At 43.5% G+C, this 27,513-nt stretch overlaps 1 protein-coding gene across 2 annotated transcripts in view; it reads left to right on the top strand.

Annotated features, from left to right (window-relative positions):
- The first annotated feature begins 477 nt into the window (after positions 1-477).
- SLC35F1 (solute carrier family 35 member F1) overlaps positions 478-27,513 on the top strand; it is a 225,431-nt gene continuing 198,395 nt past the window's right edge. Inside the window, exon 1 of one of the 2 annotated variants that reach the window (XM_036380227.2) lies at positions 478-884. In XM_036380227.2, the coding sequence (XP_036236120.1) occupies positions 682-884 (203 nt within the window). In that variant the 5' untranslated portion in view covers positions 478-681. Of the gene's footprint in view, positions 885-17,347; positions 17,390-27,513 lie in introns of those variants that run through there. The other variant, XM_054514297.1, reaches the window with a different exon arrangement.

The raw sequence follows: 27,513 nt of genomic DNA, 5'->3' as shown, positions 1-27,513 counted from the left end.
TAATGGGGCACAGTTCGGGGCCCCGACGAAGCGGCTCCCCCTCTCCCCCCAGCGCGGAGCTCAGCTGGAGGCCGGCAGAGCCCCCGGGGCGGCCGGGACCCCTCGGGACCCCTCGGGACCCCTCGGGACCCCTCGGGACCCCTCGGGACCGGCCCGGCCGCGCTGCCCGGGGGCGCTGCCACCGCCGCGGGCTCCCCCTGGCGGCGCCGGCCGCGCTCAGCGGCGGCCCCGCGGCGCGCAGGGCTCCGGGGGTCTCCGGGGGGCTCCGAGGGGCTCCGCGCCGTGCCGTGCTGTGCCGTGCTGTGCCGTGCCGGGCCGGGCCGTGCTGCGGCAGCAGCCGCGCGTCAGGGGAGCGCGGGGCGGTGGCGAGCGGGAACAAAGGGGATCGAGGCGGCGCAGCGGCGGCGGCTCCGCCGGGGGGAGGCACCGGCTGGGCGCGGGGGGTGTGGGAGGAGGAGGAGGAGGGTCGCCAAACTGCTGCCACTTCGTCGGCCGTGAGCGGCACTCGCTGGCGGCGGCGGCAGCATCCCGCCCCTCGCTGCATGGCAGCCCAGTGAGGGAGGAGCGGGCGAGGGTCTGGAGCTGCCCGGAAGCCGAGGGAGCCAGCGCCGGCGGCAGCAGCGCCCGCCGCCCTCCCGCCGGGATGCGCCCCGCTCTCCGCTGAGGCGCAGCCCCGCCGCGATGCTCTCCCCCGAGCGCCACCGCCACCACCGCCACCCGCCGCCGCCGCAGCCGCCGCCGCCGCCGCACCACTCGCCGCAGCCCAGCCATGTCGTGGCCACCATCGAGAACCTGCCGGCGGAGGGCGGCAGCGGCGGCGGCAGGAGTGGCATCTCCGCGCCCTCCTCCAGCGTGCGCCAGAGGATCAGGAAAGTGCTGAACAGGTGAGGCCAGGGGATGGAGCGGGGCTCTGGCTACACGGCACGGTGCCGCTCGTCCTGGGGCGCGCAGGTTCCGAGGGCCGCCGTCGGAGGGGCCCCGACCCAGCCCGGACCCGGCCCGGCCCGGCTCGGCTCGGCTCCGCCGGGCTGGGCTGGCAGCGCCTTTCCCCACAGAAGCCCCGGGCGGGAAGGGAGCGACGGCGCGGAGCCTCTCCCGGCCCATTGTTGCCTGCGAGGCGGCGGCGTGAGCCGCCAGCCCGCGCCCTCCCCGCCGGGCGGGCCGGTGCCGGTGGCACCTGCCGTGCCCACAGGCACAGCCGCCGCAGCGGAGCCCCCGCGCCTCCGCCGGCTCCGGCTTTCCCGGCCGGTCGCGGACAGGCGGGAGCAGGCAGCAGCATCCCCGCTGCCGCAGCCCGGGGAAGTTGGAGCGCGGGCGAGAGGGCGGCGGGGAAGGGGCGGCCCCCGGGGCTCCCGGCCGGGGTCCGCCAGCGGCGGCCGGGCGCGGCCTGATGCTCCGGGATGCCGGGTGGCGTCGTGTGGGATCTCTGCCCGGTTCAGCATGCTGGGGCTGCTGACGGGAGGCGAGCCGCTCCGTTCGCCCCTGCGTGTGGCTCAGAGCGGTCAGTGCAAAGATGGGAAAACTGCAGGGTACTCGGAGTAAATTATTTCACCGAAGGCACAAGAAAACGCTGGAACCATCTTAGTTAATCCTTTGCGCTCCCCTCTCTGCCGGTTGTTTCTTTTGCGTTGCATTTGATGAGGGCAGAGGGTTTTACTACCAAACAGAGTCCATCCAGAGCCTAACTGGTTGCTCTTCTCCAGAAGGGGCTCCTGTCTGAAAAGGCAGCTGGAGCCATCACTTCTGACTCTTACGTGCTGAACTGAGCGGTTGCAGCAATGGGATGGTGCGTACCAGCCTTGGCCTCATTGTCCCGGCTTTAGTTTCAGATTCACGTAACATGGACGAGCTACTGAACCCAGCTATTCTAAATGGGTGTGTTAGGTTTGAAGATGAAGCTTTTAAATATTAAACAATTACAATTCCTACAAGTGTTACATTGTTAAAAATACGTGAAGCTATTTGCTCCCAGAACATCCCTATTACACGCAGTTAATTAACTGTTACCATTCCAGGAGAATTCCCCAAAGCTTCAGTGACAGAGGGAATACTTATCTTTGCTATTTGAGCATGACAAGGGTTGAAAAGAAGTTGAAACAAGTAAGAGCTGCTTCAACTCAGTTACACATTTTCTTGTACCTCATGCATTTTGCAACTCTCCGTATTGAAAGATTGGCACAATTCCTTAACCCGACAGTCCGTGTCATCTTAGGCGTCCTGTGCTTGCAAGATCCCGCCCTCCTTCTGCTTGGTCATCCTGAGGTGTGTGTCAGTCCTGAAACAAGACACCAGAGAAAAGATTTTTTTTCCCAGGGGCACCAAGAGAAACAGGAAGATGTGGTGAAGAGGTCGGATACAAAAGCAGTAGGCTCTCCTGGGCAAGGGTGGTGATAATGACCTCTAGGGAGTCATCAGATTGACCACAGTCTTCATGGAGGTGTTGGATTAATTCAAACAGTTTAAACAGTTAGCAGGCTTACTGCATGCATGCATACGACTGAGCTGTAGATAAAATGTCAAATCAGTATTTGTTGTTCTTTATATATGATTGTATGATTGAAATGAGAATACCTAGGTACCTAGGTTGTGGTGGGGTTTTGTTTTGTTGTTTTGTTGGGGTTTTTTTTCTTTCTTCTTTTTTTTTTTTTTTTTCTTAAGGAGGGGAAGGATAGAAATTTGCTCTGGTGACTGAAATTCAAATCTGTTTGTTCTGATTCATAAACTTGAACCTAGAAATGAGATCTCACATAGCACAGAAGAGCAGCCTAAGGAACAGGAACAGGAATCAGTCCCTTTTTTTCATGATTGTGTTCTTACCTCCTCCTCAAACATGAAATAAGAGTAAAATTTTTCCAAATTTATGTGGTTTGTGGAGAAGGAGAAGACATGTTACTGAGGTGTTTTAATTCTTAGCCAGTCCCACACTGTGTATCAATGGAAATTTTTCAAAAGTTAGATTTCCTTAAGTTTCTTTTAACTTTACATGGGAACTGATGTCTCCATGAAACATCACAGCTTTCATAAGTATTTCTGTTGATACGGTGAAATGAATTCTGACACAGTGTTTATATTTTCATTCTCTATGGAAACAATAGTCTGAAAATACATGTGAGAAAGAAAGAAAGATGTATGCCATATCCCTAAAGAAGTGGGAGACCCCAACAAACTAAACATTGGCCTTTCCAATTGTTTTTCCCCTGGAAGAGGGTAACACTTTCTCTGTGCTATCTATACTTTGTGTGCACCATTTGCTTGACACCCATTAGTGGAAGGTTCCTGATTGATTCATTGTGCTTCTGTTTTCTGCTACACAAAGTAGGGGATCTTCAGGCAGGCATCAATATAAAAATGTTGACAACAACTGGGGCTGCCAGAAACCTGCTTTTGGCTGGTGGAATCACAGAATGGTTTGGGTTGGAAGGGACCTTTAAAGGTCACCTAATCCAACCCCTGCTGCCATCAGCAGGAACATCTTCAACTAGATCAGGTTGTTCAGAGCCACATCCAACCTCACCCTGATTGTTTCTGGGCAGCCTCTTTCAGAGTTTCACCAACCTCATAATAAAAAAAATTATTCCTTATATCTAATCTTTTAATTTGAAACTCTTGTCCTGTCACAAGAGGCCCTGCTAAGAAATCTGTGCCCAGGGAAGGGACAGACTCTGGTGTGGTCAAGGAGGAAACAAGGCATCAGGAGAAAGGACACAGGAACCAGCAGAAACTGATCATTGTTTCTTGCTCACTTTCTTTGTAGCAGTTCCGTTACCCAGGCACTTTCTGATTCCTAAATTGCCTTCCATGGCAATTCAGGAATTAAAATTAAACAATTAAACCAAATTAAAATTGTTTTCCAAGCTATGGAAGCTTATTTTAACTTCACCTTCCAACCTCTCCTCTCTGTTCACTCAGTAGATCCCAAGGTAATAGAGAAACACTGGAACAACCCCTGCAGGGCATTTGGGAGAGAACACACTGAAAGCAGAGCTGGCTGCCTGTAAAAGTTTATTTCAGTGATCACAGCAAACACTGACAAAAATCCCTAACAAGAAAGCAGAAAGTAATTAAAACAAAAAAGTGAATAGTTAGAATAATGAAGGACTGGAGATGCTGAGCACAGTTATGGGATCTACTGGAATAGTTTGTGTATAAATTCTGGGCTGCCAGTGATGGTGAACAGACCTGCTGCAAAGGGTCAAACTTGCTGTTATCCTTGAAGCAGTTGTGGTGCTTAGGGATCTGGTTTAATGGTGGACCTGCTAGTGCTGGGTTAATGGTTGGACTCCAGGATCTTGGAGGTCTTTTCCAACCTTAATGATTTTGTGGTTCTGAGTTGGGAGAGGATGGCTCTGAGTTGCTGTAGCAGCTCAAAGGGGAAATGCTGTGCTGCAGATATGTTCCTGGACCTGTGACTCACACCCATGGTCCATAAATCCCATCTGCAGGGCCCTGCCTGGTACCTGCCTTGTGACATTTGCTGAGCAGGTGTCCCTGACTGATGGTGCCCTGCTATGCTGCCGGGAAGAGCAAGAATAATGATGGCTGCTTGATTGCTTGATTACTTGCTTCCCCAAATTTCTGTGCAGCCAAAATTGGAATCCACAAACTCTGCCTGCTTGTAGAAGACCACTTAATAAGCAGTGACTTACTTGCTCCTCATTGACTCCCACCTCTAGTGGGGAGATAGAAAATAAATGATGTGGTTTGGAGTTCTGTGGTTCTCTGTGCCTGTGCCCCAGCAATCACCTACATATTTCAGATACCTGTTGGTGGTCCCAGCTTGCTCCATCTGGCTGTATTCCAGCACAAGAGGCAGCTTGTGTCCCTTTCTTGCACTCCCTGGGTGATCTGAAGGGCAGAGACTCACCTGTGGTCCCTGAAACCTTTTGAACTAATTTACAGGTTGATCTCACATTGGGAAGTGTGGTTATCATCTCTTGAGAGGACTGGACAGACAACAAACATTGCTGAAACACAGGGGGAGCAGGTTGCCAAGGAATCTCTTTGGGGGATTCTTGCAAATTGTATCTAAATGAAAGCCAACAAGCAAGATACCTGCTTATACATGGACATTATCTCTGTAAACCTGGGCAGCAGAACAGGGGGGAAAATAAAGTTTCTGCAAGCAAAATGAGTTAATATCTTTAGGTACTATGACAAAGTTTTTTTAACTAAGTAAATGAGATTATTCCTAGAAATAAAAAATCCCATAGCCATGTTGATGAACTCAGGTCTCCAGAGACATGTCTAAGGCACTGCTATTATATTGCTTTCCTTGACAAGGACTTTTTTAGACAGCTGGATGGCACATGCATTTTTCTGGGTTTACCCGCTTCTATCTGTTAGAGCTTCCTTAAGGAATAGAAGTTATAAAGTCTGGCTGTGCCTTATCTTGCTGTTTCAAGGTTGTCTTGATGGGCTTTTTCTTGCTGGCAGTTGCTGAATGGCACTTTGTGTTTCTCAGAAGTTTCCTAAAAATCATATCAGAATATTAGAGACATACTAAACTTGAATCAGAAAATGGAATAAGAGTTATTTCAGCCATTCAGTCCCATCTCATCTTTTAAATAGCTTTGTTCTCTGCACTAGTGAATTGCAAAAGTTATCTATGGAGCAGTGTGACTTCTGCTTTGCTCACTTATTTACTTTGCCAAGTAAATTTCGGCCTTATATAAAAGCCACTGCATGGTCTAATTCCTGTTTTAGGAAAAGGAAGAGAAAAATGTTTCTAATAAGTATAATTCATTAAATTAGGTAGTGATGTACTGAACAAAATTATATGAAGAAAAGCAATTTAGATTCTTTTTGAAAGAAAGTCTGTCTGTTTGGGTTCAGTCTGAGTAAAACTTGATTTTTTAGTGTGTTATAGGCCAAATTCCTCCTGATACTGGAGTTGAGGAAATTTGGCCCACTAGCTGACTAACTTTGAACTTGACCTGTGTGTCAAAGCTACTAACTCTTCGGGGATGGGAGCTGTTTAAATGGCACTGCAAGCAATGAAAGCTATGACCCAATGTGGTTTTTTTCCCTAATAACATGCACCTGCATAATAAATCAGACATAGGGATTTTATGTACTAAAAGGAACTTGGAGCTGAATAATAATAAAATTGAGATGTTTCATTGCCCCAAAGCAAAAATGTCTTTCAGTTGACTGATCAGAAAGGCAAACAAACCAAATAATTTATGGCATTTTTCCTTAATGAAAAGCAAGTCAAGGATCAAACATATCATTTATGAATCCAAAAAAAGAGTGAGTATTGCCTTCAGTTGCTTTGCCTTTCTTCTTCAAAACAAAAGAATTTGCTTCCTTTGGGATTTTTATTCTTAAAAAGTACAAATAGCTCCTCAAAGTCCACCCAGAATCACAGTGACTGTAGAAAGATGAGCCCGAGTTCAATTCAGATAGCCACAGTTCTCCTTTCAGGTAAAAATATTTATACCATTCTGAAGTAAGTCAAAGAAAATGAGATCAGAGCATAAATAAAGCAACTAGGTTGGCTTTCTTGTGCCTGTTAGTATTATTCTTTTTGGTTGAGGAAGTGGGAAGGTCATATCTGCCTGTCGGAAAGCATCCTGGCAGAGCATAAAGAAATGAAGTGATGAAAAATTGTCCATTCTTTCCTTTTCTCATTAGTTAGCTTGTAATCGCCATTTTGTAAGCAAAAAACTTCTGCAAACTAGCTGTGTTCCCAATGATTAGAGTGCATAAGGGAAATAATGGGAGCAAAAGATGCTCTTCCTCTTCTCCAAACAACTTATTTCAGTGAATGCACACTTACTTATTGGCATGCCATAGCACACCCAAAATACTTTGATTTAGGGGTGAAGAACAGCTAAAGTACAAAAAGTTTCCATGGTTTTGATGTAGCATGCACTGAAAAGCTGTCCAAGTTTGGTTTCAAAGTGTCTGAGTGTCATTTCTTAACAGGTTTAGAAGCCAGGATCGGGAAGCTTTGTCCCTCTTGCCTTGTTTTGCTCCTGAGAATTTGCACTTTTGGAGATTCAAGCCTTGCTGGTCCTGTTCTGAAGTAGGAGTTGTTTGAAGTGATCTGATATCCTAAGTGCACTGTAATTCAAACCATACCGTCCCTGTACTGAGTGGGAAAAGATTTCCCTAGGAGGGGCAATTCGGCAAAGCAGAATATGTTGGGTGTCTTCTGTCTACCTATGACACTCAAAATGCCACTCCTTACTGGGTGCCTGTCTGTAAGTGGGAATTTTTGACACTGGCTGTGCTGTGGGCTTTGGGAAGGGGTTACTGCCTCTTGAACTAGGGGGGTTTCAAAGGAGCAGCACCATAAATGGCTCCATAGAGAAAGCGGGAGGAATGGACAGAGTGGCTCTTATGGGATGGACAGAGCAGCTTTAATGTGCTAATGAGGGGAAGGCCAGATGCCAGCAGCGATCAGAAGGGCTCTTTGTGGCTCTGTCTCTTTGGAGATGGCTGGAGTCTCTGTCCTTATCGGGGTTGTTTCTGCAGGCAGAGGGAAACACTGGGGCTATTAGTGAGGTATTCCCTTCCTTTAAGTCAGCAGATAGCCTGACAGATTAGCACTTGAATACTGATTAGGGCTAATTACCAGGAAAGCTGAGGAAAAAGAAGTTGCTGAAGAAGCTTGACATTAAAAACTACAAAAATTAGCCTCCAAGCCCAACAACAACAGAAGTCTCATGCTCAAAGGCTTGTGAGCAGAGCTCAAACTGAGCTGAAATCACCTGTTGCAAGAACAGCTGTATGGGGACTCATAAATTGCTATGACTGTAAAGTGTGTAAGTATTGGTAGTTCTGAGATTCATGTTGTGAACTGCCTACTTTACCTGTCTGTGCTTATTTATGTCTGTCATCCATCTAGCTGAGATTTTTACTGAAAACTTCAAGTTTTGAAGTTCAGCTTTCTCTGACTTGGTTCCTCTCGCGATTTAAGAAAACATTTCTTCAATACATATTCACTCTAGGTCATTTTTCTCGGAGACACCAAGCGACTGAGGAAGCAGGTTTGACTCCCATGCACCACCTTCTCCTCAGTGCAGGGGGGAGCATCCCCACAGCCTGGCTGTGCTGGGTGAGCACACCATACAGCACAGTGCCCTACATCTGCAGGGAGTGTGCCGGCTTTTTGGGAAGTGCCATGGCACAAGGGGATGACCAAATAATATCCTAGAGGAGGTGGGTGACCCTTGTTCTCACCAGAATGGTCTGTCCACAAATGATGCCATGCAGGCTCCACAGTAAAAAAATAGGGATGCTTATTAAGCCAGTCTTCTATTTATAGCTGATACAGTAACTTCAGTCCATAATTTCAGATTCCCTTTGGTGTGGTGGTCACCTTTGCTTCCTTACACTGCCTGTTCCCCATGTAATATGAGAGGTCTCACTCCACTTTCAGATGGGTCTGACCTGTGGCGACCTGTAGGAACTTTGGAGCTGGATGGTGAATCTTCTCTTTTGCTGCAACTTTTTTCTCCTAACAGAAAACATAGACAAGTCAAATCCTCAAGAAGGATTGGTCTTTCTTGAGACTTCTTGAGACTGTGTTTAGTAAGGTTTCTTATGTCCACACTAGATTTTTTTGGTTGGAGAGCAAGTAAGACTTCATGGTAATCTGGTGGTGGGAGTGCTTATGTAGGAGACCATGATTAACTCTGCTTTGCTGCATCCCTGAAGGCAGCTGTGAGTACTGTGAGGTTCCCTAGGGATGAAGAACCTCAAAAGGTCATGGATTTGTCTTGATGCAAAACATGAGAAATTTTGAAAATTGAAAGTTTACAACTAGAAGATGCTTTCCCCCCCATCCTCCCTAGCACATCTTCCAAGGCATTTCAGGCTTCAAGGTGCTCATTTACAAAAGCACGCCATGCTTGAAACAGATTGCTGCATCTCTAATGCAGATAAATGAAGTAATTTAAGTCCAATAACAAGACCATAACCCTACTGTTAATTTCAACCTGTAAGCCAGTATTAGCTGATAATGGAATGAAAACAAAATTTGAAACATCTTTAGTGATGTCCATTAGTTTACTTAGTCCTTTTTGGTGTTCATTTGTCAAAGGAGCTGTTGTGTGTGTGTCCAGAAGTATGTAATTTGGCTGCACTGATTTTAAAAGGGTGCTGTCTTCTGGGCCATATTTATTCTTGTTAGCTTTCTCATCTGGCAAGTGTTTTTTGATGGGAGTTGGCTTTTCCTTCTTTCCATTTGGTAGAAATGGAATATGAGTTAAGAGGGGTATAAGTCTTTCCCCCTCTTTAGTGAGATAGAGAAGAAGCCGTTGACATTGCAAGAGGTAGATGCTAGGGTTTGTTTCTGCTCTGATACCTCTTTATCAACTCTTCAAAGCAGAAGAGTGCTCCACAGCTCCACTCCTGGATCTCTCCAGCCTAATAACTAAAATTCTGGTCCTTAATGTAGCCTTGAGGTGGCTGTCTCAGAGCTTTTCAGGGGAAGGGGGAGTTTGAGGGAGCTGGGCTGGGCTGAATAAGAGTGGTGGCTGCAAGGTAGAAGAGGGGGGAATTCTCTCTCCTTTTTGTTGAAGAGAGGAGGTAGATGTCTAACTCTTCAAGAGGAGGCCTGAAGTGAGTCACTGAAAGGTAGGGGGCAAATGCTCCAAGGAGGGATAAGGCATAAGCTGTACCCTGTACGATGCTTTCTGATTTTTAGCAAGATTTCAGTCTTTGTCTACTCAGGTGCCTCTGTGGCTTTCCCAGGGTGAAATATTATTCTGCATGGATCTTTTGGGTTTTTTTTTTGCCCTATGATGGTGAGACAAATGCTAGAAAATACTTATTAAAATTAAATTAATTACCTTGTGATTATTTTACGTCCTGGTATTTTATGGAGTTTAAACAGCTCGGTATTTCTGGTGGCCTCTGCCATCTGATCTGGGCCATTTGCCTTCTGAAATCTCTTCTTACTTGAAGCTGAGTGCTGTAATGAAACTATGGGCTTCTTTCCTGTTGCTGCTTTCCTTTTCTCTCTCTGCTGCTGCTGCTACAGACATGAAATGCTTTTGAATATGTTTTCTTTAACTCCCTCCTGCCAGTATATTGAGGTCTGTAGGGATTGTCCTGGGTAGATTGAAAGTGAGAAAGGACAGAAAATGGCAAGTAGGATGGGTAGAGTTGAGCAGTGAGCTGGAAAATATTTTAATGGGTATGTGATTTGATACTTGAAGGAAGTAAAACTTTAATGTTGTGGATATAATTTTCATCAGGCTGGGTATGAGGATTAAGTACCCTTAGGCAGAAGAAAGTTTTCAAGCTTCATCCCATATAGTGGGGAAAAAGCCATCACCCAAATATAATTAATGATCAACAGAAATGTCTCCTTGTCCTGGTTTGGGACAAATCTGGAAGGGAACTTCCAAAGGGATGATTTCCTAAAGGGCAAAATTCAGCAGCCCTTCCCCCATTTGTTCGGGAGAAAAGTTGAAAAAGCTTTATTTAACAAACAAAGTATTCAGAAGCATAAAAAATGAATAATATTAAACAATAAAACCTCTTGCTGTTCTGAAGAGATGGCAAATTCAGAAAGTCCTTCTGTAGTTCAGAGAGAGTCCTCTGTGGGTGTTTCTTGGCTCACTGAGTGTCTCTCAGTCCCTCTGGTGCTGGAATGCAGTGTCCTGGGCCCTGGACACTGGTGTGAGCTCCTAATGTGTTTTCTGGGTTTCTGGTCCAGAGCAGGTTTGAACAGTTCCAGGAAAAGAAAAAGCCACAGCCCAGGGAACTTTTCTGCCTCAGCTAGCTAAAAAAAACCTAACTAAAATGACAAAGGAGAGCTCTCTCCTGCTGTCTGTCCATGCTGCAGACAACAGAGTCTGTGAGAAGGAAAGCTGAAGCTCTTATCTCTGTGTTTTTGAAAACACCATGAAAAAATTCCACCTCTTCTCCTTCTCCCCCACTTTGCTCTCAGATCTAGTTTTAAAGGCACACAACTAATTTCTGGGCTAAACAGATGAATGGGGATACAATTTAGCATCAGAAAATCACCCCAGGACACTCCTTTTCCTGCACAATCTATCAGACATGCACAGGTAACTTCCAGTCAGATTTTGATACCTGACCTCTGCTGTCAGATGCCTGATGTGCTGAGTGGGACACTGTAGAAAAAGGACTTTCAGCATTGGCAGAGGTGCTGTCCAGCTTGTGCCAGGGCAGACAGCACCTGTGGGTAGCCTTGGAGACCTTGTTCCGTTGCTGCCTCTTCACATTCTTCTGCCAAAGCTGCTTTTTGCTTGTGCTCACCAGCAATTTTTGACAGTATACTTAAGGGGTTTATTTTTGGGTCCATTCTGGTGGGGGAGTCATGTCTTCAATAACATTCAGCGGATTCCAGAACATTTGGAGGATTTAACCTAGAAGCACAGGGGCAAGGTGGTGTGATGGTTATCATTCACGGATGAAGGCACCTCTTACTGGAACTGAAAAGGAAAATTCCAAGTTTTCTGTCATTTAAACATAATGGTGACAACAGAACAACTGTGCAGTAGCAGAAATGCACTCCAGGACTGAGGCAGAGTGGTCAAGGTAAGATGCAGTGCCATGATGGTGATTGAAGGGTTGCCAGAAATGAAATAGTTACATTGGATTTGTGTTAACCACAGAGTTGGTCTCCTGCTCTAGAGAGGTTACTTGAGTTTAAGATACCAAGTAATTCCCTAGTAATTCACTTGAAAAATTCTGTCTGTGACTGTGTGTTAGCACGTAATATCTTTTAGTTACCTAAAATCAACTTCCCATTATAAATAAATAAATTCTAGGTAATTCTAACTTGTAGAAGAATTTCTGTTAAGTTTGATGTCTGAAATTGTCCATAAGTATTGATTTGGTATGCATTACTGTGTTAATGGAACTTATTATTACTCAGCCAGATTAATTTATTAGATTTATCCCTACATTACAACCTATAGATGTATTGAGACATGAGCCCACAGAATCAATACCAATTTCTTTCCTCATTTATGAATGTTCTTACTAACATCCAAAACAGTGTTACACTCAAGAGTATTTAGCTGCCATTTATTGTGAAGCATTACACTCCAACAATTTTAAATTTGTCTTTTTTCTTTGCCTTTAATAATTATTTTTTCCATTTATCTGGGCACTTGTTTGAACGAAATGCCAAGCATAAAGCTTCAAGTGAGTCATGATCATACTCAATCATTGAGTCTGGCAGTAACTTAGGTGTGCAAAATCAGGGCTCTGAGACCAGACCTAATCTTTGAGATGCATTTTGGCTGCTGTTCCATGTGGCAGGCCCAAAGAGGGAGAGGGAACAAAGGTACAAATGTAACTTCTCCTAAGCTGCCTGCCAAATGTGCTGTATTTGCATGTTTCCCTTTGAGCAGCGGCCATGCGTGCATTTATCTCTCAGAAGCAGCAGTGTTTGGCTGAGGAGCAGTTGCAAAGAACAGCTGAAATGGGCAACTGATGTGGAGCTCATTCACTTGCTCCCAGAGCTTGAGCTGGGGAAAGCTCATGGTGGGAAGTAAAAGAAGTGGGGTCCAGAAGAAATATGGAGTAAGAAAGCTGTTTGATCCCTTCTGCCCCTGCTGCAATTCAAGACTGGTAGACAGCACTGATGGCAGGGAGAGACAAGTCTTCAGACAGTCCTAACACTGGCATTTCTATTCCCATCACAGCTCCAGTGGTGCTTGGGGATAATGTCCTTCCTTCCTCTGGATGGACCAGAAATGTTCTGTAACTCTCAGGAAGAGAATTGCAGAGACTGTTTGGTCTCAGCCCAGCCTTTAAATGCAATTCTAAGCAGCTCACCAGACATTTATGCAGACAAATCTCCAGCAGCTGCATATACAACACAGAGATAATGTTTCATCCAGTGATCTGTGAGGTGAAACTCTGTAAAACTCACTCTTCTCCAGACAGTCTTTCTTTCTTATTTTCCAGTTAAAGTTGCTGGATTCACTGAGTATGCTTCTTATCTGACCAATTTTTGGTTTGTATTTAACTGTTGCTGCTGTAGCTGCTGCTTGTGCACCACTGCAGTAACTGGACATTAAAAGCTCAAGTCTGATAAAGAACACAGCATGCACAAAAGGATCAGCCAGGTGATAAAGGAGGAAAAAATCACCCCAAAAAATATCATATAAGTAGGCATCAGAGTCAAAAAAGTGGTGAGTTGCTCTATGAATACCATCTGCCTGACCCAGCTGTGGGGTTTGGGACAAAGCCAGAGCAGGATGATTTGTGTCATCCTGACTGTGCAAGACTAAAAGCTACAGGACAGCTGGTGGACAAAATGCAGCTTTACCAATGTGTGCAGTGCAGGACAGGGAGGGGTAGGCTTTGTTTTCAGGAGAAGCTGTACTGCAGCAGCAGATGAGGGGAAATACTGTGTTGTAAGGTCTTGGAGAGAAGTTACATACAGTAGCTTCTGATTTACAGTCTAGAATAGGACACCAATTGGTTTTTTGGCCCTGGGTGAATCTCTCAACCTCTCTGGGTCTGGTTCAGCACCTGTAAAATGGGGACTTAACTACTACCTGGAAGAGTTGTTGATTAGTTAATGCTTGTGAAATGCTACACAGTGCTATAAAACAGAGCATAGTACTCAGAAACATCTGGTTTGCAGTTACTATAGTGCTTCTCTGAAACTTTATGGGCAAACTTTGCCAAGAAGCAAAATGATTAATGTGTGCAATACACGTAGGCATTGGGAGATGAGGAACAGACGGCCTTTCCAAAGCATCTAACTTACCTCAGGTACATTCTCTCAAAATACAAGAAGCTTCCCAAGAGCACCTGAAGTGTCCTGGGACTGAAAGCAGTGTTAGGTGAATTTGGGGCTGCAGAATGAGGCTCTGGCAGGTGGCAGAAGAGCTCTTTGCTCCACTCCTATCTTCTTGTTCTTATTCTTGACCCTACCTAGCTTCTTCCCCCATTTGTTTTTCTGATGGAACTGTTTGCATGGTACCATTGAAAAACAGGTTGGTGGTTTGATTCAGATAGGAAAAAAAAATGGGATAAAAATGGAGAAAAGTTTCTGCCATTGTTGGTTTGTGTTTCCAGATGGATCTTATCTCCAGTGTAGTTTTTTATCATGTGGCTACACACACACAGACTCTGAGGCTGGTACATAGTGGAGTCTGGGGCAGTTGGAATTCTCCTGACACTGGAGGTGGTCCCACAAGCCATGCTACCCAGACACAAAAGGTGTTGCCACCACAGAGCTTAGAAAGTGTGCTAGTGAGCTAACCCTTTTTCCTGCCTCCAAAGACAAGTTACACTGCTTTCCTTGGAGATGTGTATGGCAGCAGAGAGCAACCATTTGCTGAAGAGCTGAAGCTCATCGTGTTGTGTGTGAAACTCTGCTAACAAAAGGGACAAAGCTAAGAATGTGCTAGAGACTGGCTTGTAATAATTTCTGAGATTTGCATCTTGACCTATTATTTGAGATACTTACAATGTGAATATGTGCACTATATGAATAATGCACATGCATACATATTGATTTGGTTTACTAGGAGACTGTTAAAAAAATAGAAGCAGTGGTGGAGGGAAGAAACCATTTCCAAATCCATCACTCCTTCATTGATATCTAGAAATTATTAAGAGAAGGTCATAAGTTACCTCATGTGAAGGTTCAACTTCTCAGTCCTTTTACAGAGCTAGGTAGGATGAACATGAGCTAAGGCTGAGGAATGAGTTTGCTCATAACAGAACATCATGAGCTGCCAAAGGAGGTTGCACTTCTGTCTCTTCCCTGTCCTGGCCAAATTACTCCTTCTGCTTTTGCTAAGCCACGTCTGGTTTCTGTCACAGGCAGATCACTAAAATCACAGATGGGTTTTTGGCGCTAACTTTTGATTAAACTAGTGCCTTGACTGATGATGGAAGGAAAGAGGCTGTGAGCAGGGAGCAGAGAGGAGCAAGGGCAGAGGAGGTGAGGAAAACAGGGATAGGAAGTAAAAGAAACTAGAAAGAAGGAAAGGAAAGTATACCTTTCTATGACCTCAAGCTTTTTATTTGGCTCATCTGTATTGTAATATCATGCCTGAGCTAACTACTTACTGCGAAAGTCCTCAGCTTCCTCCTGCCTTCTTGTTGCAAACCTTAGTGTGATGTTCCTGATGAAATGAACACATGTGAGACCTGTTGGCTATTGACAGCTGGTAAACAATCAGCAGTAGCCAATTCCTCTCTCAGGTAGGGGGAAAGAGGTGTGAGTATACGCAGAGAGGAAAAAGAAGGTTGCCAGAGATTCAGGTAGTGTGATTCTGAATGGGGTGGTGGAAAAATGTGTGCTGTTAGATGTGTAAGTACTTGCTGTTGGAGGTGATGGTGGAGGTGTGATACAGCCCAAGTCTTTTTTGTTACAGGTTAAATTTATTTGTTTTTAGGCAAGGCTGAGATCAGTGAGGATAAGCATTTGTGAAAAACCTCAGTGTAAGCGTGCTCTGTGTTTCCCTGTTGATAGAAAATGGAAGGGGAGCCTTATCCACAAAATAGGTTCTTTTTCACAGTAAATAAAAGAGCAGGCACATGTTCAGCAGGTCATCATTATATCTGGTGTGCAGCAGTGCTCCTGTGTGCTTTGTGACTCACTTCTGCCTCCCTGCCAAGGTGTGCAGTGACTTCTTTGCTGTGGCTGACTAGAAAGATAGCCCAATCAGCAGTGGCCAAAATTGGTGGCCACTGAACTGGATTGTCTCCCTTTCCATGATGGCATGTGATGTATGATAGCATTCTGCTATAGTGTGAATTGCTGTTTTTATTTGGCTGATGTGATCTTGGAGCTTATTGCCATTCCCTGACCCCTTTCTTCCTGGAGCCAGCAGCCATGCACAAGCTTTCCCAAAACTGCCTCTGATCTGCAATCCTGTAACTTCAGTTACCAAAATAATTCTTTAAGAGCAAGGTATCCACCAACTTGGCCACCTGGGGAATGGTCACAATATTGTATTGACATAGATAGTTTTCTGGAAGCATTTCTCTGTTAGTCCTGCTTCCCAAATTGATCCAGTGTCCTCCTAGCTGTTGTATTTTCACTTGCAATACTGTTGTATAGAGTTCCAAAGTATCAGTTCACAACAACTTCTTCTCTCCTGCAGCAAGCAAAGCTTTTTTGTATTTGGAGCACCAAAAGCATAGGTAAGAAGGAAAAGGGAGTGATCATCTTCAGACTGGGAAGGTGTCTATTAGTAGGAGCACAGGCTCTGTCGATTTTTAAAGAAAACAAAATAACAACACATCACCCTTCTCACCCCTGGAAAAAAAAAAACCAAAACAAACCCCCAAAAAGCAAAACCACGCAAGAAATACCACCAAACCCCGCAACGTTGCTACAGGGCATTATACAGCCATTTGTGTTTTGATACCAAAATGAATGTGCAGAAAGCTAGGGAAGAAGCTTTCAGGTAAATTCTGCCAGTGTTTGAATCCCATTTGTTGGGAGTAGAGAAATGCAACACAACAAAAACTTACTTTGTCTGTCTGTGTTCAGGTATGCTTCTGTGGCATAAAAATAAGTTATCATGTAGGGAAGGACCTGCTTCTTGTTGTTTTGGGGTTTCCTGATGACCATGGCTCTGATCTTATGTAGGCAGAGATAGACAATGAACTAGCTTGCAGGTGTGCTGTGCTATAACCACATTGTCTGTTTTTATAAACTCAGTGATGGTGTTGTTCTGAAAGAGGGAAAGAAGACGAAAGACTTACGGTGGGAGTAAAGAAAATATGTTATCAATGCAGGAAAAAGTGGTATGTCAGTTCTTAAGATGAATTCCTAGCTGGACCTCAAAGTACACGATAATCCCCAGTTTTGTTTCCTTTGCCTGTCCAACTCTCTCCTTTCCTCCTCCTCCCCCGACATGCAGCCTCCCTCCACAGCCACAGCAGCACCATGGTTTCAATATTTCCTGTAAAGGAAGGGGGAGTGAGGGGAGAGTCCCCCATGCCTGGTTAAGAGTGTCTATTATAGAGGATTAACTGTGCCCAAACAATGAAGCCCCTCGAGGAGCCCGGTACCCTTTTGAGATGCGTGTGTGGGTAAGAGGGCACACTGCTGTCCCTGTATCCCAGCCCAAGTGCGTGTGGTTCCATGCCCTGGTTGCTATGACAATTAATCGCGTCTTTTAAGGGCTGGTGCCGACGACAGATCCCTGTAAATTGCCTGAAAGACTAGTTAAAGCTGCTCCTCAGGCACTTTTATTTGCTTTTACCCTCAAAAATGGGATGGAGAGGTTTTCTGCTTCCTACTTGTAAAAAAAGCAAGAATAACTTGGTATATGCTTTTAGACTGGCTTTCACTTTCCTGAGCATGATGAAACATGATTTTTTTCTGAAGAACAACTGTAAAATAGACAGGGATGTGGTGCCTTCCAGCTCTGTGCATGTAATCTTCATGTGACCAGCAGATTGTGCGTGCCTGGGAAATGTAAGTAGTATAGTCTTCAAGAGGTGTGCATGGACTCTTTTGTGTTTGTTTTTACTGGAAGGTTTGCACTAGGCAATTAATGTATATGTCTTTGGCTTTTCTTTGTACCTTAAAAAAGAGGGACAGGGAATTACTGTGGTGTCTCAACCTACTGCAAGACCGTACTCTGTATTTGCCTGTTTGCCAAGGTAAGGGGAGAGAAATAGATGTTTCCCCTGTCATTAGTCCAGAAAACTCAACAGCAGTGAATGCAAATATTCTTAAAAGTCTTCTTGTAGGTTAAAGCCCTTTTCATTGGAAAGACAGTCCTAACTCCCTCAGTACATTATTAGAATGGTTGGAAAAATATGTCCAGAAGTTTGACAAGTTTATTTTCTTCCTTGAAGGCACTAAAGTCTCTGTTACCTTTAATATTCCTTCTCAGGGAAGAACAAAAAAAAAAAAAAAAAACAAAATTAAGCCCCATGAAGGGAAACAAGTTTAAAGGGATAAGTTATCAAATGCACAATATTCTCTCTTAACCTTAAAACAAAAGGAAAGGTGCAATTCAGCGCAGTCTCTCTTTTTTTAATGAATGTCACCTTGATACAAACACATTCATATACACAGTATATATGTCTGAGGAAACTTACAACTGCTTTTACTGGAGACAGTGGGCAAGATGTTGGTATTGTTTGGTATGTCACATCAGAATCAAATGTGCTAAAATAGATTAGGTAACTTTGATTATCAAAAATATTAATAGCTGTATACATTCAGTGCATGCTATGTATCCTAGTTTTGGGTGACTAATTTTGTCCCACTGGTCACAGAGACATGAATGTGCCATCTGCCATCATAGGTGTGTAATATTGGCTTGCTTTTCATTTGTAATTTCAGTACTTGAGGAGTATCAGGTACTACTGTTGATAATTAAGCCATGGCTGAAGAAGTAGTTGTGTTCCATCTTGTATATGGCAAATATGTGCAATTGTTCAGAACTTTCAGGTCAAGCCAGAGAAGCAACTGAAATGGACCTAACCCCCAGTCTATGGCTCTGCAGCCATTACTTCTTTCTCTTATCAAAGAGTTTTAAACTGGAAGTGTGCAGGATTGCTGCTCAAGGCCTGCAGGCTAAGGTCTTGTTTATTCAGTTTGTATCCTCCAGGATCAGCTTTCCTGTGTGGAAGAACAAGAACCAGTTAAATAGCAGTACACTCCCTTCCTTCCTTTTCATGGTGGAAAACCTTTTCTCAAGACTACATTCTTCCTGGTCAGCAGAGGACTGTGAAAGGCCCCAGGGTGGTGTTTTTGATGTAGTACCTGTTCAACTTACTAATAGCCCTGGAGGTACTATTCAGAGAAAAAAAAAGCATCCTCTGGCCTTCCCTTGCCATTGACAGTCAGAGCCCCATCTTGGCATCTGGAATTGGCTTGCCGGGGATGTGAGACAGAAAAGGTTTCAGTTCTGTCATATGTGTAGTGGCTCTGCATTGTGATGATCCAAAGTCGTGAACTAGAGTATGCCCACACCCACACTGCTGCCAGGACTATTAAACTATTAGCCTCTTGCTCCATTTTTCCCATGAAACTCAGTTCAAGCCAGTATCTTTTAATTTTATTCCAATACAATGTGTTTGTTTGGGTTTTTCCCCCTTTAATGCAATGTAATATTACAATGGGGTTCTTGCTTCAGGCAGCCCTGTGTATGTGAGCAGTGCTTGCCTTGAGTACATCAATGTGATTACAGGCTCTGCTGTTGTGCAGTGCATCCTGTTCAGCCATCACTGTGTATCCTTCAGAAGTCCTGAACCTTCTTTTCCTCTTCCTGCATCCACTGCAGTGCCAGGACTCCCCCATTTGTGGAAATGGTGGGCTGGGTTCTTGGGGCTTTTCTTGGGTGACATTCCTCTGTGTCCCAGTGGGACTGTACCTGGGGGCTGGGAGGAGATGCTGCCATGGCAGAAAGCTGAGAGTGCTCTCCAGCTGCAGGACCTTGAAACCCAGCAGAATGACAGACAGCTGCTTCTTTACCTCTGCTGGCAATGCAAGAAGAAACTTGCCCTTGTTTGATACCCCCTGAGTTCTCACTACTAAAACCCCTGGGTTCTCAACACTTTAGGGCCACTGGACATCTGACAGGAGCCACCATCGTGCATGGCAGGAGCTGCTGCTGCCACTTGTGTCACTGCTGCCAGCCATGGCCCTGCTCTGCTCCTTCAGGGTGGCTTTAGCAGCATTGTGCCAGATCCATCTGCCCTGGGAAACAATTTTATTTTATCTTTGTCCTTTTAATTCTTTGTCTTTTGTGAAGCACTAGTTAGTTGTCCCTTTTCCCCTGCTCCCTGTGTGGCTGCTGTTCCCTTCACCTGCAGCTTCCCCTTCTTTCTTCTCCCCAGCCTGGCTGCCTCTTTTTATTGCCCTTCTCTCAGAGGAAGATATTCTTAGGCAAGGGTCAGATGCTCAGGTCTCTTGGGGAAAGTACTTCAGGGTTCTGAGACAGAAATAGCACAGTGGCTTTTGGTGCCTGCTGGGAGGAGTCACTAGCCTGTGATCTTTCCCTCAACTTCTTTGGGCTCTCATGGAGTTGTTTGGCCCTATTTAAATGTGTTGGCTTGAAGGGGCTCTGAGAAGCAGAAGTGAGCTGGGTCTGTTTTCCCGTGGCTTTAATCTGTTTAGAATGTCCTATAAAAGCAACGTGTCTAATTGAAATAAAAGCAAACTTACATTAAGGTTTGATTTTTTGCAATGGAAAGTGTCTGATGTGGCGACCATTGGATTGCAAATGATATCTGTGTGGCAGCAGCCTCACTTGTCATCACCTGCAGGGCTTTGCACTCCTGTTCTGGCTTGGTCTGCTCTGGGCTGTGGATCTTCCAGCTGCAGAGAAAATCTGGTGAGGCACAGCATCTCCTCTTGTGGAAGAGCAGTTTTAACATAGCAAGGGCATACATAAAATCAGCTATTTGTAGCTGGAAAGATTAATGCTGTAATGGGATAATTACAATGCAGAAGTATGAACAAAGAAAAAAAGCTTTAGTTTTAACCCATGTTCTGACATGCAGTCCCTGCCTTTTGAGCAAGGCATTTTCTAGGTTTGCTGCTGGTTTTCCCCCTGGGATGCAAACACTAGCCCTTCATCAGGAGATTTGGACTATTTAATGAAAAAAAAAAACCAAACAAAAAAGCAGGAAAGATATTTATAGATGCTTCTAATTTGTATTGTAAATACTGGCTGGCAAGGAGAGCAAGAGGCTAGAAAGGCCATGGCACAGATATGGAAGAGTCTCTTCTATCTCTCACTACAAGCTCAGAAAAACATGAAAGGGCAATGTAATTGGGATGCTGTTGAATTATGTATAATACTGGCATCAAGTTCTCTATCAGTTTAATTTTGGTAATGCTTTCTTTCTTGCCAACATAATAGTCTCTGTAAATAAGCTGCCTTCTTGTTTGCTGGCATGGCCTGATTATATACAATTATCCCTTGACTGCTATGACTTTTTAAATTAGTAGTGGGCTCAGCTGGGTAGGTATTCTAGGATTTAATCTGAAATATTCATTGCTTTAACTGACCACATAAATGCACATGGTTCCACCCCAAAACCGGGAAAAGCCATTCTGCTGACAGCTTCACTGCCTTCCTGCAGTTTTCTTGCCACTGGAATTGCTTGCCACAATGACCTCCATGGTTTTAAGTAGAAGGTACCCTCTCAACAGAAGTCAAATTGAGAGTATTCTATGAGCATTCTAGTATTCTAGAGCTTTTACATTTTAAAGTTGACCCGGTAACAGTGAAACAAACCTGGACAGAAGGTTTTTGTCCAGCCTCAGATCCAGATGCGTCTGCAAGAGCATTTTTTTGCCTACTTTGCAACACATCCACATCCTCCTTAACTTGTGGAAACCTCTGTTCCATGACTCAGCTCCACATCTCTGAGGCATTGTTATCTTTACTGCTTCAGAGATGGAACACAATTTTCTCCCTTGTCAGAGGGAAATAACCATCTACAAATGCAGTGGTCTGGCTGTGATATGATAGACTAACATGTGTATTCATAAGCCCAGATAAGCTAGATTGGGATTCAGATTTCAGGTTACAGAAATTTTCGGCAGACTGTTGTTTGAACAAAAAGACAGGAGTTGGCAAATTCATGTTAACTGCAGTTAATGAACCTGAAATTTTAGCTTTAAATATTTGAAAAAGGTTGTCTTCAGCATATAGAAAATAAAGATCATGGTTCGGCATATAGAAAATAAAGAGCAGGTTAGAAAAAGCACGTGTTTGTAGTGAAACTTCCAGTGTTTGGCCCTACAGAGCTTGGAAAAATCAACACTTCCATCTTATGTGGTGTCTGAAGAAGGTAAAAAATCAGAATACAATTCCCAAGTGTCTTGATTTCTGTGTGAGGTGGTGTGGCATACTCACAAAAACTAGCTTCACCACAAAATTTGCCTGTTCACCATGTGCTATAGTAATAAGTTTAACACAAGATTTATTAACTTCCTAAATAAAATATTACTTCTCCTTATTTTGAGTTGAATTTTGGTGGCTGATCTAGAATAAAAATTAGCCCCAAAATGTATTGAAAGAGATTTGTACCCTCCAGTATGTCAAAGATTGATTTAGCCCCCCAAAGCTCCTTAGTTTTTAATTAACTTTTTTCCTTGCTCTCTTCACTAGAAGTTTTTGTGATATCATTTTTTCTGTGAAGCCCCAGCTCTCTGTGCTCTTAGAAAAAAAGAGCACATTTTTCTGGTAGGGACACTGAAGGATGCGAAAGAACATGTACTAACCGACCTTATGTGCTACTTATTTTTAAGGGACAAAATCTGAAAGTCTTATTTCTTTCTGTGCTGTAGCAGAAGGCTTTTGGAGCATCTCAAAAAAGACAATTAGAACTAGCAGGATAGATACAAAAACTAGGTAGTAGAAAGCAGGATTCGATGGAGATGTCTATTTGTATGTGGACTAATCTTTCAGAAGAAGATGTATCATCCAAACTAAATCACAGAAAGCCCTCCCAAACCCATTTGGAGGAAATAATTCTCTGCTGATGAGAGGAAGAGAGAGGTACAGATGATATAACACATCCCTTGTAGCTCTGATATCGATAGCTCTTTGTCAAAACTGACATTTGAGGGTTATTAAAGAGAGGGATGAAGGATCTGTATAAGAAGCATCAGGTCTAAATGTGGCTGTGGCGTGCCATTCTGTTTCCCTTGGCACAGGAGTGTGGGTTGTCACCCTGTGCACGGGCAGGCACCAGACCCTGCGCTGTGGGCTCTGGTTGTCCCCTGTCCTCGCCCTTCCCCTGGAGCAGTGATGGGGACCAGGGTGTCATCCCAGCCCGGGCTGGCCTCCCCTGCAGGGCTTTGCCGGGGAGCAGAGCGGGGCTGCCCTGGGCAGGTGCTGCTGGCTGGGAGAGAGAACATGGCCACATCTGTCCCAAATTTTTCATACATGGGAGCAAGGTTAGCTAACTATCTATCTCACCACTTAACCATTAGTCCACAAAGTGGGAACTTCCGACAGTCAGTCGCTGCTTCAAAGGTCAGTGTCAGTCAGTTTAAGCCTAATTCTCTTCAGTTACATCTTTCTGGTTTGTGTGTTAACCCCTTCTGTTGCATACAAAGAGACACTATTTAAAATCTGACAGATTGAGGAGTACTGAAACACAGCTAATGTGCTGAGTACTGAACACATGGACCTTAAAATATTTTAATATTTTTAAACATAAAAATATGTTTATTTTTAATGGTTTATGTGAAAAACCCAATCACTTGTTTTTAAAATTTTAAAAGTTTAATAGTAATAAAATGGTTATAAAAATAGCAATACAATTAGAGTAATAATAATTTGGACAACTTGGATTAGGATAATGTGAAACAGCAGAAACAAAGAGTTACGGACGTCTGGGTACCTTTTTCTGGGCAGCATAAGCCTGCAAAAGGACCCATGTTAACAGACGATTAACCCTTAAAAACAATAACCTGTTGCACATTCATACATCTCATACATGATGCATAAATTCCATTCAAACACAGGATTCTGTCTGATCATCATCAACTTCTTCCTTTTAATTCTGACGATGTTGTCAAGCCTGAGCGAAGCAGGAAGAAGTTCGTTTCTTCTGGTAAGAGGGCAATAAATTCTTTTTCTCTGAAAGATTTAGGTGGCTGCTATCTCGCTGCGGGTCCTTTCTTTAAAAAAAAAGTATCTTACCTAGCATAGTTTCTATTTTAACATTTTGTTATAACCCAAAACTGTATTTAACACACCACTTAAGAAAATTAATACAGCATAACTTTCTAACACAAGACATATACATTCATTTTAGTACTTGCGAAAAGCCAGCCCTACAGTACGCATTTTTCCCAGCTCATTTCAAAAGAAGGGCGGTGCTGCACTGCCCCCCTTTGAAGTGCCCCGGTGCCCTCCTTGGTGGCACCTGAGCGGCGCTGAAAGCCTCAATGGGCGCCCGGCAACGCGGGGAGCGGCGCCTGGAATGCGCTGGGTTCATTGAGAAATCCCCGCCTGAAAGAGCCGCGGTGGTGCCTTTGTGCAAGCGCATCCAGGCCGCCGCCAAACTCCGCTGCCCCGGCCCTTTGCCTCCCAGTCGGAGCCGCTGGGAAGTTGCCTCTTCGGATCACTTTGGGGCTTTGTGAAAAATGCGTGTTTTATGATTGGCTTTTCTTAAACATTAAAATAAATATTATATGTGTTATGCTAGAAAGTTATGCTGTATTAATTTTCTTAAGTAGTGTGTTAGATATAGTTTTAGGTTGTAACAAAATGTTAAAATAGAAACTATGCTAGGTAAGATCCTTTTTTTTTAAAGAAAGAACCTGCAGCGAGATAGTAGCCACAGGACACTTAAATCTTGCAGAGAAAAAGAATTTATTGCCCTCTTATCAGAAGAAACGAACTTCTTCCCGCCTCACTCAGGCCTAAAGAGGCTGTTAGGATTCAGAGGAAGAAGTTGTCGATGACCAGACAGAATCCTGTGTTTGAATGGAATTTATGCATCATGTATGAGATGTATGAATATGCAACAGGATTTTTTTTAAGGGTTAATCGTCTGTTAACGTGTGTCCTTTTTCGGGCTTATGTTGCCCAGAAAAGGTACCCGGATGTCCATAACTCTTTGTTTCTATTGTCTCATATTATCCTAATTCAAATTGTCCAAATTATTCTTCCTCTAATAATATTGCTATTTTTATGACCATTTTATTATCATTAAACTTTTAAAATTTTAAAAAACAAGTGATTGGCATTTTTCACACGTTTTAAATCACTTGTGTTAAAGTAATGTATCGTCACAAAACACTGCATGAACTTGGGGGCCCTTGAGGAGTTTTCCACAGAGTTACAAGCATTGGGAAGCAGAAACATAGCAGAGACCTGCTGCATGAGGAAGTGAAACAGCATTTTATGGCTGCTTTGAAAGATTAAAAAAGACCCCAGCAACCTACCAGACAAAAAGTAGTGTGTTGTTTGGGTTTTTTTTTTTTACTCCCAAACACAAATGTGAAACAATGGTAATATCCTTGTAGCCAAACAACAAATGAACTGAGTATGAGGTATGTGTTTCTTTGCCACCAGCCTGTGAGCAAATATTGCATCTAGAACAAATGGGTGAAATTTGACTGAATTAGCAGAGAAGCACCGTCTTGAGATCTCACTTTCCCTACTCTAATTATTATTTCTTATGGAAGCCCCAGTTGTGCTCCAAGGCTGTGAATGAGTGGAATTTTTCTTCCAAAGCAGACAATCCAACTGCTTGGCTATGAATGGAGAATTGCATGTCTTTCAAATTACCACACCAACTCTCAACACACAACGATTTTCTGAGGTTTGCAAGTGGAACTCTTAAATTAGTTTGAGATTTAAATGGAATTTTAAATTTTATTCCTTTGAGCCTTTTCTGGCTGCTTCTTTTTCATGTGCTAAGCAGAAAAATAACACAGAGCTTGTATTATTTCTTTCCTTCCCTTTTTGTTCTTTCTTTTTTTCCCCTCACTGTTGTAGGGCCTGAATCCATGATGCTTTGACCTTCAGCCTCATGGTGCTGATGGATAGAGGACACTTGGGAAGTTTTCCTTGTAGACATATTTCTGTTGTAGATATAGAACTGTTGTGTAGAGTATATGTCTTCATGCTGGAAGAGAAGAGGAACACTTTAGTTCCCCAAAGGTTTGCCAAAGCAAAAAAAAGGTGGAGAAGAAATAAGTGTAAAGGAAAGTTCCATTTTTTTTTTTTGCTATCTCAATACGCCAGCTGTGTTGCAGCCATCAGTTTTAACATCTTTTCTTCTTGATGCAAATGTTGTGTTTTTCACCTAAGCAAGTTCAGCTACCTGAAGGAGACTTGTCACAATCAGGAACATGAGTTATTCATGTAAGCTGGAAAGTGCTGACAGCTGAATAATTTTCATTGACAAATTGCCAGTGTGATTTTTTTTTTTTGTTTTAAATTTATGTACTCTAAGCTCTGACTTTAGGTGCATTTTTAATAAACACGTGTGCCTTCCCCTCTTCTTTGTGGAAGAGTGAGAAGTGACCTTAGAAGTATTTTTTGCTTTTAAGACTTAAGTTAGATGGGATGCATTCCACTCCCAAATTGATAGGTCACTCTTGTCTTTTGGGAGAATCAAAAATCTTTGACAAATTCTACTTGATGAGAGTCAGTCTACTTCCTCCCAACACATACACAAGGTAAATTTGTGTTATGCAGGAGAGCCCTAAAGTTAAAAGAAAGTGCCCCAGATACACCCACCCACTCCCCTACCTGGGAGCAACTGATTGGTGCCTAGAACAAGATTTTGTTGTAATAGCTAGAATATGGTTCCTTCTGTGCTATTTGAGTTGGGAAAGAGCACCTCGTTGGCTTTAGCAGGAGTACGAAAGGGTGAAATGATGATGTCAAGAGCTTAGGAAATGAAAAAGAAGATTGGTGTTTTTATAAAACCTTTTAATTGATTTTAATGTGTTGCTTTTAATGGCAGCATTTAAAAGCCGTTTAGTAAATAATCTCCTCAGTACAGGCATTTATTTGGAGAAGAGACATCTCCATGAGAGATTTTTAAACGGCAGTGCTTCATGCCATAGGTAAATCAACTAAATGGTGTTTTAAATACCCATTGATTTCCTTCTTTCAGCCCCCGTACTTCTGCTATATTTCATTCTGCCTTGCTGTGTGATAATATTGGGCTGTTGTACAGCTAATACAAAAATCTTACTGCTCTGAACAGCAAAAATAAACCCATGTTTTGCCTCATACTTAGAGACAGATGAGGATCTTTCCTGTACTGGTGAGTGAGTTACTGGGGAAATCTGGCAGACATAATCCATGTTGCTAATAGGTAATGTGCTCCTTCAGATTTAATTTCTATCAATTTTAGGTAAGTTTAGGTGAGTGTCTGTGTTATGGAGAAGCAGCAGTGAGTATTAGACTTATGTCACTTAATAATTCTTGTAGTTTTAATGGGGATCTCCCATCAACAGAGCCCGTTTTAGGGCTTTCAGTGAGACCTCAATACTGAATTGGTGTGGAGGCTGAGTGACGCCATCCACTTTTTTTTTGGTGAAAACTTGCTCTAATTTGGCCAAGATTCACATGTCTAAAAAACCAAAAATCACAATGAGATGTGCTATAGTACAGCTTTGGGTCTGACACCATGCCAGACTTCAGTGTCTATCTAGTAAGACACAGATCTATCTTCTACTTGGAAGCGTGGTACCATAAATAACATCATGAGAGTGCAAAAAGGAAAATACATTCAGATTTCCCTTAGGTAAATAAAAGGGGGTGATTTTTAACAACACATATGATAAAATTTTGCATAATGTGAAAGTACCATCCTCTCGCCTGCTAATGTAAAGTCTAGTATCCTGCAAAGTGGCATAAAGAAGATGGGTGCTGTACAAAATGGCTAGATAAAATTAATTCAGCTACTAGAAAAATAAGGCACATATCTTTACCTCAATGACTTTGCAGTAATTACCCTCAGCTACTGCCTGCTAAATCTTGGTTAGATCTTAATTGACATACTCAATTATAAAACTATAAATCTGGGAGAGGAAAGATCTCCCTTGTCTTTAGCTGCAATAATGTAGCTAATTCTAATAACGGTTTGTTATCT

The sequence above is a fragment of the Molothrus ater genome, chromosome 3 (genome assembly GCF_012460135.2).
Source record: "Molothrus ater isolate BHLD 08-10-18 breed brown headed cowbird chromosome 3, BPBGC_Mater_1.1, whole genome shotgun sequence".
Taxonomy (NCBI): domain Eukaryota; kingdom Metazoa; phylum Chordata; class Aves; order Passeriformes; family Icteridae; genus Molothrus; species Molothrus ater.
Note: the sequence above shows the minus strand (reverse complement) of the source record. Positions and strands in the feature narration are given on the sequence as shown.